Here is a 12,865-nt window from a genome sequence, read left to right on the forward strand (position 1 = left end):
AAGGAGTTTTGGGAGGGCCAAGCACAAATGAATTTGATTTGAATGTATTTACATTTTTCACTGATTTGAGATACAAGTATTTGGAGTTACGAGCTTGGCCGTAGAACGCATTGTGCTTGTATTCTCAGGGCATTTAATCGATCGCAACTGGACTGATCAGTTTTTCTAGTTCTGATCAATTGGTCAGATATAGTTCTAGCCAAACTAAGTCTATAAGACTGGATCTAACCAATCTAAGTCCATGAGCATGAACCATGAATTGATTAACGTGGACCCCGACTTAAAGAAGTTGAAAAACTTATTCGGGTGTTACCATTTAGTGGTCAATTGTACGGAATATGTACTGTACTGTGCAATCTACTAATAAACGTTTCAATCAATCAATCAAAAAGCCAGCTTCAAACCTACTTTCTTGTATGTCCTAATAATACAATGGCCTGGATGAATGAGAACATCCATAGACATTGTGCTTGTAATTTGAGATACCGCTGTACTTTGGCATTGTGTATGAATGTTCTCATTTATCCAGGTCATTGTAATCTCAGGGCTTTCAATCGATCGCAACTGGGCTGTTTGGTTTGTCTTAGACAACGTTTCACCTCTCATCCAAGTAGGCTTCACTACAACGGGGCAAACCATCCTTGCCCAGGCACACCCTCCTGGTGTTGGACTATAAATATTTGGGGTTTTGGCACCAGCCGTTAGACTAGATCTGACCAGCACATGTCCTGACAAAGACCAGAAGGCGGGCTCACATTACACCAGTTTTAAATCTCTGCATTGGCTCCCTGTGTGTTTCAGGATCAAGACTACATCTGACCAATGAGAGGCTACTTTGCCTACTTGGATGAGAGGCAAAACGTCTTCTAAGACAAACCAAACAGTCCGGTTGCGATTGATTGAATGCCCTGAGATTACTTTGGTATTGTTCCTGACCTGACTAAGAGATAAAGTCAAATGGCCCCTTGCTGAAATAAATGTTGGTCTGACTTTTTTGGCAAAGGAGGGGAAGAACGTTTGGAGGACAACTTATCTATTTTCCTGTAACCAGTAAAAAAAAATACACTTTTCTTCTCCTTCTCCTGCGAGATGCACATTTTCAGCCTCCCGCTGGGCAGCAGTGGATCATGTGCTCGCTACTTGACGCTCCAAAATCAAAGCGTGACCCCCCTGTCCTTCACTGCTAAACTCTCTCAGAGGGACGCTTGACTGTTTGAAGAAGAGGAATGCAAGACAAAAGCAAGAGCTAGATCTTCTTACAGGAATGCATTAAGACGGATTGTTAGCAGGATGATTTGTGGACCATTGCTAGCATCGATAGCAATCTGCTGGAAAAGAACAACATACCTTCAGTGGGGGCACTGGTGGGAGGCTGTGAGCTGGAAGACGTGGCTTCTTTGCTCTTGGGTGTGGTCTTGGCAGCAATGGAAGTGGTAACAGGGTACAGGTACGTGGTGTCTATTATGTCACACATTTTGTCCTTCGTCTGGAAAAACAAAACCTATGAGAAGACATGGACAGCAGCAGAGTGTGGTGCTGAACTAAAGTGCTGTATTTGCACAGCTTTTCCCTTCACCTCATCTGGACAGCTGTGGTCCACCCAGTCCTGCCGATGGCGGTCAAAACCACTTGAACATCTGAAAGGAGAGAACAGGCTGTCAACCAACAGAAAATAACTGTCCTGAAGCAATGCACCTAGCTTAACCAGCATAAAATGACAAGACCAATTGATACTCTTTTAATTGCATTTTCAATATCAAATCCTGGATGGCAGATAACTTTTTACAGCTTATCCAGGACAAGACTTAAGATTTAGTCATTGACCCTGAGCCCCCGAGAGAGAAACACATATCAAAACTACAATAATTTTTTTTAACGCCATTACTACAACTGAAACTTCTGGGTGCAGTTTTCGACTCTGACCTTAGTTCTATACCTCATATAACAAATAACTAAAATATGTTTTTATCATCTTAAGAATATAGCCAGACTTCGCCCAATTCTCTCTCAGGGCAACACAGAGACATACTTTTATTACAAGTAGTACAGATTATTGTAACGCCCTGCTTTCTGGTCTTCCTAAAAAGGTTATTGCACCTTTACAAAAGCTCCAAAAAAGTGTCCTGACGAAGACCAGAACCCTGGCTCACATTACACCAGTTTTAAAATCTCTGCATTGGCTGCCCGTGTGTTTCGGGATCAATTTTAAGGTTCTTCTTATGGTTTATAAATGTTTTTATTTTATTTCAGATTTGCTTTTGCCCTACGAACCTTTGCGGACCCTGAGATCCTCCATCACTCATCTCTTAATTTTTCCAAATGTCAGGACACAAAAGTCACGGGATGGCATCTTTCCGCTATTATGGCCCCCGTCTATGGAACAGCTTGCCGGAGGACCTCAGGGCTGCAGAGAACGTTCATGTTTTTTAAGAGCAGGCTGAAGACCCAACTTTTTGATTTGGCTTTTAGCTAATATTTATTAATTTTATTGAAGTCATGTTAAAGTCATCATTTTTATCTTATCAGTTATTCAAGATTTTATTTATGTCTATTTATTTATTACATATTTACTCTGTATTTATTTTATTTGTTCAATCTTCCTATGTTTTATTTGTATTTGATCCTTTATTCCTACTCATGGTTCTTACTATTTTAAAGGTTTTATTATCTTTACTTTCCAGCGTTCCTCAAAGGGAGCCATTTTCATCAGGGGTTATCGGCTGTGCTGTGGGGGCGCTTTGTGTCAGCGTCCTAGTGGCCGTGGTCTGATGACCTCCTCGTGCAGATGGCTCCTGTGATAGTGTTTACTCACCTGGCTCCTCTGTACTCAGCCATACATTCATTTGTTCATATGTGTGCATGTGCGTGTGTGTGTTTGTTTTTGGTATTTGTGTTTGTGCGTGCGATGATGAGGGATGTTGGCCATTGGGGTATTATTTGTAAGTCTATAAAGCATTTTGCGTTGCATTTCTTTTGTATGAAAAGCGCTTTATAAAAATAGAGTGATTTGAGTTTGAACAGCACAACACTGAGAAAAACTTATTCGTTTTCTAGCACTTATACTGTTCAGGGTAACAGGTGAGCTGAAGTCTATCCCAGCTCAGGCTACACTGTGGATCGGTCACATGCTCATTAAATGCCGGTTTGTTTGGCACTTCGCATTCCTTTGCAACGCTAATGAACATACAGCATCCCTCCTTAACTAAATGACTTAATTCAAGATAATTGGTTATTATTCAAAATTCTTTAACATAAAAATAAACGCTAAAATGTTTCTGAGCTGCTTTCTTTTCTGCCCAATAAAACCGTCAGCCATTTTTCATCCCCTGCAGGAAACACAACGCCTCTTCACTCGCACTTACAGTATTCATAATATGAAAAAAATGTGGCACCACATAAAAAGGTCAAAGGAGTGTGTTTTTGACACTGTGTGTGCGTTAGTCAGGGCACACTGTAATGACCTCTGTGTTTGCATTGAGGCTGCAGCTGACGTTGTCTGACCTCAAAGCCTCACAGTCAAATGCAAAGAAAAAACATGGCTGACCAGGGACTGAGCTCGTACTGGTGCTGCTTGCGTACTTAGTCTTTTGAGTAAGTGTGATCACACTGATAGTCGGCATCTTGGCTACATAGCGGACAGACAGGGACTAACAAACAAAAAGCTACAGCGTAATCTTCACCTCATTTGATGAAGGGGGTACACAAGCCACAAAAAATCATAATGAATAATTTTTAATTTTTTGTATAATCCAGAAGAGGGGGAAAAGCCTGAAACGTTGAGTGGTTGCAATTTACCATTACAAAGCAGAGAAAAAGATGAAAGAACAAGGAAATAAGAAAAAAAGACGGTAGAAAAACATAAGCAAAAATTAAAAAGATAAAAACAATTAAATAATAAATAATTAGAAAGGAAGAAAGCAGAGCAAAACTGAAAAAGGAATAAGTAAGCAAGAAATAACTTGCAAGAAAAGAAGAGAGAAAGAAGGAAGAAAAAGAAAAACAAAAAGAAAAGAAGAAAGAAAAAATACAAAGTTAAAATAAAATAAATAAAAAATATAAAACCAGAATAAAAAAAATAAAAATAAATGAAGAGAGAGAACGAATTAAAATAGAAGAAATGTCAAAGAAGGGAAGAAGAAGTAAGAAGAAAAATAAAGCAGAAGGAAAGAAGAAGAAAAATGAAGACAGAACTATCCATCCATCCATCCATTTTCTACCGCTTGTCCCTTTCGGGGTCGCGGGGGGTGCTGGAGCCTATCTCAGCTGCATTCGGGCGGAAGGCGGGGTACACCCTGGACAAGTCACCATCTCATCGCAGGGCCAACACAGATAGACAGACAACATTCACACTCACATTCACACACTAGGGCCAATTTAGTTTTTGCCAATCAACCTATCCCCAGGTGCATGTCTTTGGAGGTGGGAGGAAGCCGGAGTACCCGGAGGGAACCCACGCAGTCACGGGAGAACATGCAAAATGAATGAAAAATAGAAAAGAAAGGAGGGAAAATAAAGAATAAAAAGAATAGAGAAGAACATGAAGGTGAATAATATGATTTACCATAAGTGTACTTTTCAGATGTATCATAACTGTACTTTTCTTAACTAAAATATAAACAAAACACTTTTGTTTTTGCTCTCTTTTTCATGAGTTGAACTCAAAGATCTAAAACTTTTACCATATTCCCATTGGGTTGAGTTCTTTTTTGCCCTGGTGTAGGATCACATCAGAGGATGTTGTTGTGGTTTGTGCAGCCCTTTGAGACATTTGTGATTAAGAGCAATATAAATAATATTTGATTGATTGATTGATGATGTACACAAATGACCCATTCCTCTCAAATATTGTTCACAAATCTGTGTAAATCTGTGTTGGTGAGCACTTCTTCTTTGCCAAAATAATCCATCCCACCTCACAGGTGTGGCATATCAAGATGCTGATTAAACAGCATGATTATTGCACAGGTGTGCCTTAGGCTGCCCACAGTAAATGGCCACACTGAAATGTTCAGTTTTATCACACAGCCACAGATGTCATCCTGACTGCAGGAATGTCCACCAGAGCTGTTGCTCGTTAATTGAATGTTCATTCCGTCTCCAAAGGCGTTTGAGACCAGCCACCCGGACAGCTGCTGCAACAATCGGTTTGCATAACTAAAGAATTTCTGCACAGACTGTAAGAAACTGTCTCAGGGAAGTTAATCTGCATGCTTGTCGTCCTCATCAGGTTCTTGACCTGACTGCAGTTTGTCGTCGTAACCGACTTGAGTGGGCAAATGCTCACATTCAATGGCGTCTGGCACGTTGGAGAGGTATTCTCTTCACGGATAGATCCCGGTTTCCACTGTTCAGGGCAGATGGCAGACAGCGTGTGTGGCGTCTTGTGGGAGAGCGTTTTGCTGATGTCAACGTTGTGAATGGAGGGGCCCATGGTGGGGCTGGGGGTTATGGTATGGGCAGGCGTATGTTATAGACAACGAACACAAGTACATTTTATTGATAGCATTTTGAATGCACAGAAACACCGTGACGAGATCCTGAGGCCCACTGTTGTGCCATTCACCCGAGACCATCACCTCATGTTGCAGCTTGACAATGCACGGCCCCATGTTACAAGGATCTGTACACAATTCCTGAAAGATTAAAACATCCCAGTTCATGCATGGCAAGCATACTCGCCGGACATGTCACCCATTGAGCATGTTTGGGATGCTGTGGATGGGCGTATGTTCCAGTGTGTTCCAGTTTCTGTTAATATCCAGCAACTTCACACAGCCATTGAAGAGTGAAACAACATTCCACAGGCCACGATCAACAACATGATCAACTCTATGCAAAAGAGATGTGTTGCACTGCGTGAGGCAGATCGTGATCACACCAGATACTGACTGCTTTAAAGCAAAATAAACCCCCAATAAAGCAAAACTGCACATTTAAGAGTAGCCTTTTATTGTGGCCAGCCTAATGCACACCTGTGCAATAATCATGCTGTTTAATCAGCATCTTGATATGCCACACCTGTGAGGTGGGATGGATTATCTTGGCAAAGAAGAAGTGCTCACTAACACAAATTCATACAGATTTGTGAACAATATTTGAGAGGAATAGGTCTTTTGTGTAGTTTTAGATCTTTGAGTTCAACTCGTGAAAAATGGAAGCAAAAACAAAAGGGTTGCGTTTATATTTTTGTTGAGTATATATCTTAAGTGCAACGTTCCCTCTAAGGTGCGCGCCTGTGCAATTGCGCACTGCTCAAGCGTCCTCTGCGCACGGCAAATCTATGCCACGCACAAAATCAAATAAAAAAATAAGCTCATAACAATTTCCGACACACGGACACGACAGAGAAAACAGTTTTCGTCATCATTGTTCAAATATTGTAACGTCTGTCGAGACGCTTTGAGGACATGAATTCCATCCATCACTTTACTGAGCAAAACTCTTTGTCGGCCATAAACACATCACCAAAACATTAGTAAAAAAAATGATATCTAGCAAAACTGGTCATTTTCTGCAGTACAAACCAGACCAAAAGCAACTTTGTTATATCAACAGCAGCCGCTCGCTCTTTCTCACTTGCGCCAACACATGCACATATGGCACTTAGCCAGTGATGCGTTTACAGCCACACAAAAAGTCAGACAACTCCAACACCACACATAAAGTGTCATTCCAGGTCGTTACACTATGATTTACCAATCAAATGTGTGCTTATTCTAGTGTCATTTATTAGGAATCTTAATTTATAAATATTAATCATGAAATGCTGTTAGTATATTAAATAAATACTACAAAAAATATATTTTTTACAAACAGGAAGTTGCAGGAATGTACACATGATCCCCTGCTTACATCTCATTGTGCAACATGTGAATGTTTTAATGGGAACTAAATGCAATGTTTGAAACTATTTCCAAAGCAGGACCTCCACCCAAACAAACAATACGAGTACACAGTTCATGAAAAACAATATTTTTTGTTATTGTAAGTGGACCTAAACACTTATAATAGAAAATAATCTCATGGGAATGACTGATGTCATTTGATTATAATAATAAGAGAATGTTGTCTGTCTATCTGTGTTGGCCCTGCGATGAGGTGGCGACTTGTCCAGGGTGTACACCGCCTTCCGCCCGAATGCAGCTGAGATAAGCTCCAGCACCCCGCGCGACCCCGAAAGGGACAAGCGGTAGAAGATGGATGGAGATTGAACTTGTTATTTAGTCAGGTTTGGGACAGGTGTGCTGCTGGTGTAGCCACAGTGTGCACATCTGATGTTGCTCCCATGGGCTCCACTGAATGCTCAGGGAGTTTTTGCGTTTGCTCACACACATGAAAAATTAGAGGGAACATTGCTTAAGTGTACTTTTTAGATAGTATATCACAAGCGTGATAAATGTGAGGATCTGATCTTGAAGCCACCAACCTGTTGAGTCGATGGCACCAGCTACAGTTAAAGTGAATCTGTGAGGAGATGCAGGCATCACACGTGTTGAACTGGAGACACGCTGGAGAGGAAGAACATTCTGTCAAAGTGTCCACATACACATACACTCACGAAACTCTCATTTATTTTTTCTCACTGGGCAGGGGGGTCATTTCCACCGCTGTGGCGTTGGTGATCCTGGTCTTGGTCAGCTCCACGCGGTGGTACTCGTAGATGGTCCTACGCCTCACGTCTCGGAGGAGGTGAGAGAGGGAAGGCAAAAAGTAGGACAAACAAGACGGCAGAATGAGGTCAAACATTGTATGCCTCTCTCTCTTTGTGCAAATGGCCAAGTGGAAGCAAAATAAATCAGAGGCTGCAGACGGAAGAAAACAAGCCCGGGCAACAGCGCCATACATCCTCCGCAGTCGTTAATAAATAAGAAATAATCCATGCCAGACGACGCATGTTGGCTGCAGGGAGACGGATGTCGTCCTTCAGGTTTAATAGAAGACTTTCAGTGGATTGACTGGAGCAACACCACCATTATCAGACAACTTAAAACTATTCATACTCATTTGCGACCCACCGCTTGTTTTTATTGGAAAAAAATACAAGAAAATAATCATTTAAAAAAGATACTGCACAGTATTAGTGACTGGGATACCAGGTTTTTAGATTCGATACACTATTTTTGGCATTTTTCACTGATACAGCAAAAGTGTCCTTTATAATCAGGTTGGGAGCCATGATGATGAACTCACACGTTGAAGCTGGATACCACAGGAAGTGTTGGATTGGTAAACACAAAGGATGATGTTAGTCACAGTGATGATCCATTGAGACAGCGAGAGCAGAGAGCTGCAGTTTGCTGATTGGTTGAAAGTTTGAGAATAAATGAGGGAATTGGTGCAGATAATGATGTGAATGGCGACGTAAACGTTATACGTACAGCACCGCCCGCCCCACATGCAAACTTACGTAGTATCGTTTAGCCTGTCTATGGAATTTTCCATTATATGTTAGCCTCAAACTTGTAGAGTAAGTTACTCAAAAAGGTTCATTATGTTTTCTTCTTCATATACTTTTGTAATTTTCTTGTAATCAGCGGCGGCGGCGGGGGATAGCCAACCAGGTAGACTTGACAGGCCTAAAAGAACAGCTGATAGGCAACATGTCAGTGGTCAGGTGACCCTTCTGAAGAAGACTGCAGATGACAGTCGAAACATGTCAGGTAAAAATTCCATCTAATATACCAAAAATGTTGTCTGATTACAAGAAAATTTGAAAAATTGAAGAGTAGGGGTTAACTTTTTTCTATATGCATGTTGCATTGCTCATTCAAGTATTAGCCCGTGCTGTGTTGTTGTTGTGTATGTATTATTCAGGTGAATATACAGCTGCACTTCACAAAATAAATAAAACAAATCCTGGATGAAAACCAACACTTCCCATCCAACCTGATGGAGCTTGAGAAGTGCTGCAAAGGGGGTTATGGTATTTTTTTATTTTTTGTCATAAAAAATACAATCATGTGTGCTTACGGACTGTATCCCTGCACACTGTATTGATCTATATTGATATATAATGTAGGAACCAGAAATATTAATAACAGAAAGAAACAACCCTTTTGTGCGAATGAGTGTGAATGAGTGTAAATGGGGGAGGGAGGATTTTTGGGTTGGTGCACTAATTGTAAGTGTATCTTGTGTTTTTTATGTTGATTTAATAAAAAATAAAAATAAATAAAACTTTTTTTTAAATTTATTTAATTTTTTTTAAATTTCTTGTGCGGCCCGGTACCAATCGATCCCCGGACCGGTACCGGGCTGCAGCCCGGTGGTTGGGGACCACTGCTTTAGAGGACTCTAATTATGTTAAAACATTTATTTGGAATAGTTGCTAGTTGCTAATAACTAACAGTTGCTAGTTAATTTATCAATAAGAATTGCACTTTGCAATAATTTGTTTATCATAAGATAAACGAAGAACTAACAGTATTGTGTTTTCCTTTGCGTGCTTCGGTTTTATAGTAACTTTATTTTGGAGGCAATCGATAAGCAATAGCAATGGGTAAATGACACCTCAGTGAGTATATGGCACACTCACTACCTGTATTGACACTGCACTGATACCGTGTAAGTGTTTCATATTGGTCATTCGCCGTCTGCTGGATTAAAAAAGTCACTACATTTGACCTGCAAAGAATATAAATAGTTAGCAAACATAATTATGCAGGGGGCTACTGCCCAGGGTGTGTTTGAAGCTAGAACCGCCACTGCTAATAACACAAAGCTGCGATTCAAGCAGTTTCTTTTTAACTATATAAAGCATCTTAGCATACTAGCTTTTAGCATGCTTATTAAATAAAAAATATATGTAATATATATATATAAAATAAATACAAATATGTAAAAAAGCAAACTAACTTAGAAATTCTCAGGGTCATCTACTCCTTATAGGTAGACAACCTGTCAAGATGTTTTTGGACCGTAGCAAATACTTACTGGGGATCTGCTGGATTTTGTGGAGTACCACGAAGGCATCAGAGAGGCCCACCTTCACCGGGTGGTTGACGGAGCTGATCTGTGCCAACTCGATTGGAATCTGAAATGAACCACGGTCATTTAGCTTCAGGCTAAGTAGACGATGGCGGAGCAGCGGATGAGAAGAATGTGTGCTGGCCTCTTTGTACGCAAAGACTATGCGTCCGCTGTCGTGTAGCGTGGCCTGAAAGGTGAAGCTGCCCAGGTTGTAGTTGTCCTGCAGGTGCACGTGGTCCCACTGCACCACCAGAGACGTACCTGAAGGACTCAATACCACACAGGCAGATCTCATAAGCATTTGAATTTTAAATAGAACCAAAGCACTTCCTGAACCACAAAACCTTGCACACTCTGTATTGTACACTTTTATTGCAATATCTAAATTACTGTGTAGAAGTCTGGGGTAACACTTAAAGGGGAACTGCACGTTTTGGAATTTTACCTATCGTTCACAATCCTTACGAGACACAAGAAGACAAAAAGTATTCTTTTTTTTTGCATTCTAATTAGAGATGTCCGATATTATCGGCCGATAAATGCGTTACATTGTAATATCGGAAATTATCGGTATCGTGTTTTTTATGTTGATTTTAACATAAAAAACACAAGATACACTTACAATTAGTGCACCAACTCAAAAAACCTCCCTCCCCCATTTACACTCATTCACACAAAAGGGTTGTTTCTTTCTGTTATTAATATTCTGGTTCCTACATTATATATCAATATACACTACCGTTCAAAAGTTTGGGGTCACCCAAACAATTTTGTGGAATAGCCTTCATTTCTAAGAACAAGAATAGACTTTCGAGTTTCAGATGAAAGTTCTCTTTTTCTGGCCATTTTGAGCGTTTAATTGACCCCACAAATGTGATGCTCCAGAAACTCAATCTGCTCAAAGGAAGGTCAGTTTTGTAGCTTCTGTAACGAGCTAAACTGTTTTCAGATGTGTGAACATGATTGCACAAGGGTTTTCTAATCATCAATTAGCCTTCTGAGCCAATGAGCAAACACATTGTACCATTAGAACACTGGAGTGATAGTTGCTGGAAATGGGCCTCTATACACCTATGTAGATATTGCACCAAAAACCAGACATTTGCAGCTAGAATAGTTATTTACCACATTAGCAATGTAAAGAGTGTATTTCTTTAAAGTTAAGACTAGTTTAAAGTTATCTTCATTGAAAAATAAGGACATTTCAATGTGACCCTAAACTTTTGAACGGTAGTGTATATCAATACAGTCTGCAAGGGATACAGTCCGTAAGCACACATGATTGTGCGTGCTGCTGGTCCACTAATAGTACTAACCTTTAACAGTTAATTTTACTCATTTTTATTAATTACTAGTTTCTATGTGACTGTTTTTATATTGTTTTTACTTTCTTTTTTATTCAAGAAAATGTTTTTAATTTATTTATCTTATCTTATTTCATAATTTTTTTTAAAAAGTACCTTATCTTCACCATACCTGGTTGTCCAAATTAGGCATGATAATGTGTTAATTCCACGACTGTATATCAGTATCGGTTGATATCGGTATCAGTTGATATCGGTATCGGTAATTAAAGAGTTGGACAATATCTGAATATCGGATATCGGCAAAAAGCCATTATCGGACATCCCTAATTCTAATATGTAAAAATTGTCTCGTTCTAGGTGGCCAGCAATGCAGCTAATGGGAGCAATCAATTCTACCTCTAAAACACTTTAAAAAACTGTCAACAATAATTAATTTACATGTATAATAACCGAACTGTCGCGACATTGTTATTGTAAGAGCGAACACTGAGGAACTCTTTTTCTAGTGTAGTAACACATCGGCATGCTGTAAAAGCTAGCTACGGCAAGAGATAAGCTAGCTTTTACGTCAGCACAAAATGCATTTGAGTTAGTAATGCACAACACAATACAATAAGACACCAATCTGTACCGACTGAAAAACATGAACAATCATATTAAAGGATCTGTAAAGTATTAGCCCACATTTCATGTTTTGTTTGTACACAGCTAGCTCGAAAGCATATGCTGTCTGTCATGATACACGCATGACGTACTGCGTGTATCGTTATCAATATAAAGTGTGACTCACTCGATGGACAGTTGTGTATTTGGTCCAGTTTTTTCCCGGTTTGTTTGGGTAAGCACTCCATTTATAATGAAATTGCACGGCTTCAAATTCCACATTTTGTAATTTCGAGTCACTTTCACCTCACTCTCTCGGCTTCCGTCTGCTCCCGCGTCTCACTCTTCCTTCATGCTGGCTTCTAGAAGCAGTTGTTCATTCTCAGTGTATTCAGCTTCAAAAAGATGAATCTTCATTTGTCCAAAAATAGTCGACTTCGTTGTTTGTTACCGAAGATTAGAAGATAAACACACGTTTGTTTCCGGAAGCAGGACACAGTTGTTGCCAGAAGTCGGAAGTGCGCTGCTATGGAAACGGAAATAAATGGGCAGAGGAAGTATTTTTCGGAGTATAAGTCGCACCTGCCGGAAATGCATAATAAAGAAGGAAAAAAACATATATAAGTCGCACTGGAGTATAAGTCGCATTTTTGGGGGAAATTTATTTGATAAAACCCAACACCAAGAATAGACATTTGAAAGGCAATTTAAAATAAATAAAGAATAGTGAACAACAGGCTGAATAAGTGTACGTTATATGAGGCATAAATAACCAACTGAGAATGTGCCTGGTATGTTAACGTAACATATTATGGTAAGAGTCATTCAAATAACTATAACATATAGAACATGCTATATGTTTACCAAACAATCTGTCACTCCTAATCGTTAAATCCCATGAAATCTTATACATCTAGTCTCTTATGTGAATGATATTTTACGGTAATGTGTTAATAATTTCACACATAAGTCGCTCCTGAGTATAA

The 12,865-nt window shown here is 39.8% G+C and overlaps 1 protein-coding gene across 5 annotated transcripts in view; it reads right to left on the minus strand.

Moving 5' to 3' along the window:
• Positions 1–12,865, minus strand: part of plxdc2b (plexin domain containing 2b) — a 134,348-nt gene that overhangs the window by 25,738 nt on the left and 95,745 nt on the right. For 4 of the 5 annotated variants that reach the window (XR_009821208.1, XM_062021622.1, XM_062021620.1 and 1 more), the window contains exons 6-10: positions 9,934–10,230; positions 7,584–7,679; positions 7,427–7,508; positions 1,577–1,637; positions 1,348–1,486 (exon numbers count right to left, since the gene is read on the minus strand). Coding sequence is in view for 4 of the 5 variants with exons in the window: in XM_062021622.1 (XP_061877606.1) it covers positions 1,348–1,486; positions 1,577–1,637; positions 7,427–7,508; positions 7,584–7,679; positions 9,934–10,230 (675 nt within the window). In the remaining variant the exon portion in view is untranslated. The remainder of the gene's footprint in view (positions 1–1,347; positions 1,487–1,576; positions 1,638–7,426; positions 7,509–7,583; positions 7,680–9,933; positions 10,231–12,865) is intronic. The other variant, XM_062021623.1, reaches the window with a different exon arrangement.

This window comes from Entelurus aequoreus, linkage group LG15, assembly GCF_033978785.1.
Source record: "Entelurus aequoreus isolate RoL-2023_Sb linkage group LG15, RoL_Eaeq_v1.1, whole genome shotgun sequence".
NCBI classification, from domain to species: domain Eukaryota; kingdom Metazoa; phylum Chordata; class Actinopteri; order Syngnathiformes; family Syngnathidae; genus Entelurus; species Entelurus aequoreus.